This window comes from Bidens hawaiensis, unplaced genomic scaffold (assembly GCF_021521415.1).
Source record: "Bidens hawaiensis isolate Kalapana, Puna unplaced genomic scaffold, B.hawaiensis_p1.1 tig00001032_1, whole genome shotgun sequence".
Classification (NCBI taxonomy): Eukaryota; Viridiplantae; Streptophyta; class Magnoliopsida; order Asterales; family Asteraceae; genus Bidens; species Bidens hawaiensis.
The window spans coordinates 2862766-2866877 of record NW_027491060.1 but is presented as its reverse complement, the minus strand read 5'-3'; the positions used below and the strand labels follow the sequence as shown (position 1 = coordinate 2866877).

At 32.7% G+C, this 4112-nt stretch overlaps 1 protein-coding gene across 1 annotated transcript; it reads right to left on the bottom strand.

The window, feature by feature from the left end:
• Positions 1 to 344: 344 nt before the first annotated feature.
• LOC143553479 (protein SOSEKI 5-like) lies at positions 345 to 1962 on the bottom strand. Its single transcript, XM_077043478.1, has 3 exons — positions 1581 to 1962; positions 1340 to 1409; positions 345 to 1153 (listed from the first exon to the last, which is right to left on the bottom strand). The coding sequence occupies exons 1-3, from the start codon at positions 1807 to 1809 to the stop codon at positions 430 to 432; spliced, it is 1023 nt and encodes a 340-aa protein (XP_076899593.1). The 5' UTR covers positions 1810 to 1962; the 3' UTR covers positions 345 to 429.
• Positions 1963 to 4112: the final 2150 nt, after the last annotated feature.

Below are 4112 nucleotides of genomic sequence, written 5' to 3'. Positions count from 1 at the left end.
TCTCACTAAGGTAGTGATCCTCTCCTTTTACACACATAAGGTTGGTAATGCATATATTATTAAGGCTAACACCAACTTATATTGTTTAGAATTTTTTTATTGATCTTTATCTTATTTTTCTCCTTATCATCTTCGAATTTGATGCTAATAATTACTTGAAAAAAAAACGTATTTTCATTATTTAGCTCTCAAATTGTTGACAAGATAGATGGAAGAATTTTTACTCGAATAACCAATAGTAAAAAATAGTATAAATAAGACATAAAAGTTGTTCAACAATCCGTAACTAGACATAGCATATAATTATCTCTCTAATCACATAAAACCATGTCATTGACAACAATCCCTAACATTTTCAATGATCTATAAAATCGAACTCCAATTCAATCTAACAAGTAAAAAAATATTATAAAATAAATTCATTTAAATTTACCGATTCCCTGAGTACGAATTAGACCGCTTAATTACCGGAAATTTATCCTTGTTTGTTTCAATTAAACTCCCACTAAAATACTCTTTATCCTCAGTCACCTTCTTCAGAACGATACCGTTTTCACCCTTCTTCACCGGTCCACGTGGCAGCAACCTTGACTTGTAATGTGAAATCAGCGAAAAACCCGGGTTCTCACGAAACGAGCCGCACGTGATCAGCTGCTTCAGCACGGACGATGCCTTCCCTTTATTACCATCCGTCGGATTCACTTTCGACTTACAATTATCCTCTGCTTCCGGCCGTAGGATTAGCTTACCGTGAGCATTCATCAACGACTCCAGTGTCTCCGGACTTGAATCATCCGACGGCGGTGGTGAAATCTCCTCTCTACTAAGCTCCGAACTCTCATTTTCCTCTTCCTCTTTTATCATTTCTCTACGAAACCGATGCCTTTTGTCCTCGGTTTGCGTAGAAGCGTCCGCAGCGGAGGACACGCCCGTGTAGACTTTATATTCGTGTGCGCTCCATGACTGGTTCCTTCTATGTCTCACCGCCGGAAAGCCGTCGCCGCCGGATTTTTCAAACTCCGGCGCCGGTGAATTTTGTGCTTCTCCGATTACAACGATCTCTGATCCTTTGAGCACGTACTCTTGCCCGTGCACCGGGTAAATGTAATCGTTCTCTGACAAATCTTGCCATACGAATACGTTCTTATAACTCCTGTGTCATATAGAAACTAATAGACATAAGATACGGTTATGTATAAAAACTATTAGTTATAAGAGATGTTATTTATGTGACACAGGAGTTATAAGAACGGATTAGCCGTATCTTATGTCTGTTTGAAACTGAGTCGATGAAAATTAAAAGTTAAAAGTTTTTAAGTATTAATTGAATTGAACTAACCGTTTAGAAGACCATGAGTATGATGCCGCCATTCCTTTTCCACGCAGAAAATTGAGGCGTTCGATTACATCTACACATTATTTGAATAACATTTTCATCAAATTAAACAAAATATTAGGTCATAATAACAATTTGTTTATATTATTAATACTAAACAAAATGATTCAATTACGATAAAGATACAGGTAAGCGGGCAACACGCTGAGCCGCGGTAAAACCGATCCTACAATATTGAACTTACCTCGAAGATAAAGACCGTCGGATGAGGAGAGAGGAACCTCGATGAAGTGAGGATGCTCGAGGTTACCGTTGCGAGAGAGATAGTAAACAACGGCGACTTTACGCGGTTTGTTGCTGCTTGGAGGTGGTTCGGTCCAGACTTTGGTGTGTTCGGCGGTTCTTGGGTCTTTCCATTTGTTGGACATGTGGAGGTCCGCGGTGGTCCGTTGTGGCCTTGAAATAGTCTTCATTGGAATTGTTGTTGCTATGGTTTTGGGGAATGATAGGTGTGTTTATAATTATATGTGAGTGTGAATGGAGGGAAGGATGTGCGACTTGTTCAAATTTGGACCCTTATTTTGGACAGGTACTTGTACGGATAGGTTGGCAAATGATTGTATTTTTTTAATACTTATTTATTGAAATGTGAGGAAAATTAAATTTGTATGCATAATATGCTTTTAAATTCTTATAAAAACCTAAATTTCAGTAACAATTCTATATATATGTTTATATTTCTTAATTTGCGTCTCATCACCTATCTATTATAAACAATATTTAAATAAAATCTTTTTCTTTTATACTTTGGGTCTACCTTATTGCATAAAACCGAGGCAAACTTATGCTCTTGTGCCATCTAAGACGGATAAGCTCAGGGGTGTCTCATGGGACGGTAAAAATAAATTAGGGTTTTAGGCCCACACTCCGTTAAGGTCTTCAAATCTAAAAGAAAACATTATATATAGATATATTATAATGAGTATAATAACGCAAATTAATGTATCAGTGTGATGGTAGGCTTAATTGTTATTAAAATATAAGTTATGAGTTCAAACTTGTAATAATCATTTTTTTTTTCTTAACAATTGCTATGAAAATGCCCCAAAATATTGTTTTGATTTAGGCCCTCACATTCGTTGAGCCGACCCTAGATAAACTACAATGCTAAAGGCTTTCAAGAGGGAATCTTCATAGATACAATGAACATAGTCTTGTATAAACATATTATTACATATATATATATATATATATATATATATATATATATATTTTGCAAGAATAAATGTCTCATGTGTATCTTAAGAAAAAGATTAAACAGATTCATATTGTGTAATTGAATGAATACGATTTTCCAAATTGGTAAAACATGAGAAGATCTCAAACTTACATTTATCTATAAATATTTAATAGTATTTAATATTTATTCCGTCCCATTATAAGTGTCCTAGTTTGATTTTTCAAGTTTTTTTTGTTTAACTTTGACCGACAGTATTTTTGTTTGTGTTATATAATATTTGATGTAAAATATATGAATGGATTGGGTTTTAAATGTATTTTACGTTGATATAATTTTCAACAAGTATTATATGACACGAACAAAAATATTTACGGTCAATGTTGCAAAATAACACTTAAAAAGTCAAACTATGACACTTATAATGGGACAGAGGGAGTAATTATCATTGATTAGATTGTTTTATTTAAGCAAAAGTTACAAAAATAAATATGTAACAGTCAAAGTACTAAAAGAATATTTATTAAATTATTTTTAGCTTAAAATGTTGGTTTTCTAATAGCGGTACAAATACACGCTGACAAGAATATGTAATTTACGTATGTAACATCGAGTAATTCAGTCATGAAACACGAGGAAGAACATATGTTTTACATCCAAAAAGCCCTCCTTAAAAATAAACTTCTCAATTTCGCACAAATATAGTACGTTTTGTTGGTGGAAAATGTCAACTTTGTGGACCATTTTAATTTAAACAGTGTTCCCTTTAGTAATTTGGTTAGTTAACTTGTTATTTACGTATTCAACTTTATTTATGTAACAAATTTATTAAAATAAGGTGTAATATTTATGCTAAATAGTAAAATAGAATGTCAAATCTGGTGACAAGAATGCACATGGCGGTGGTTGCCCATATCAAAAAAAGTGTGAAAATTGAAAGAAGCAAGGCAGTCAAATGGAGTTGACTCAATGATCTACCGGCCTCCCACTAATAGTCTAATACTTTGACTTTGGACGGTGGAATAAACTGAACTTGAAACGACGACGTTTACATCTTTTTGCCAAATATTTTTCGTAATGTGGTTTCCAAACAATGGGGTGGTGGTAAAAATACCTTTCCACACATACATGGTGTGTTAAAATTGAGTTTTTTATTAGATTGGTGTAGTTAGGAAAAATAATTACTAGATTGATGTAGTTATAAAACTATTTATTAAAATGGGTTTATTTTGATGGGGCCCACCACCAACCCACTTCATCTTCTTTAAAATGGGTATATTTTGTAGTTATAAATAATTTTATAACTACACAAATTTGGTAATTATTTTTTCTAACTACACCAATATAGGATAAAACTCTATAAAAATTGTTAAATATCCAAAACTTTTTTTTTCTTTTTGAATATACTTCATATCTTATTAAACTCAAATCGATTACTAATTTATAATAAACACATATATTAACTACATATATTAAACTCAATACGATTACTAATTTATTGTAAGAACATATATTAACTACATACAATATTTTTTTTTG

Bases quoted from the DNA above. Each gene is read 5' to 3' on its own strand.
- LOC143553479 (XM_077043478.1), bottom strand. From the start codon at position 1,809: ATGAAGACTATTTCAAGGCCACAACGGACCACCGCGGACCTCCACATG. The intron at 1,410-1,580 runs GTAAGTTCAATA...AATAATGTGTAG, and splicing joins CGACGGTCTTTATCTTCGAG to ATGTAATCGAACGCCTCAAT. The intron at 1,154-1,339 runs GTTAGTTCAATT...TATATGACACAG, and splicing joins TACTCATGGTCTTCTAAACG to GAGTTATAAGAACGTATTCG.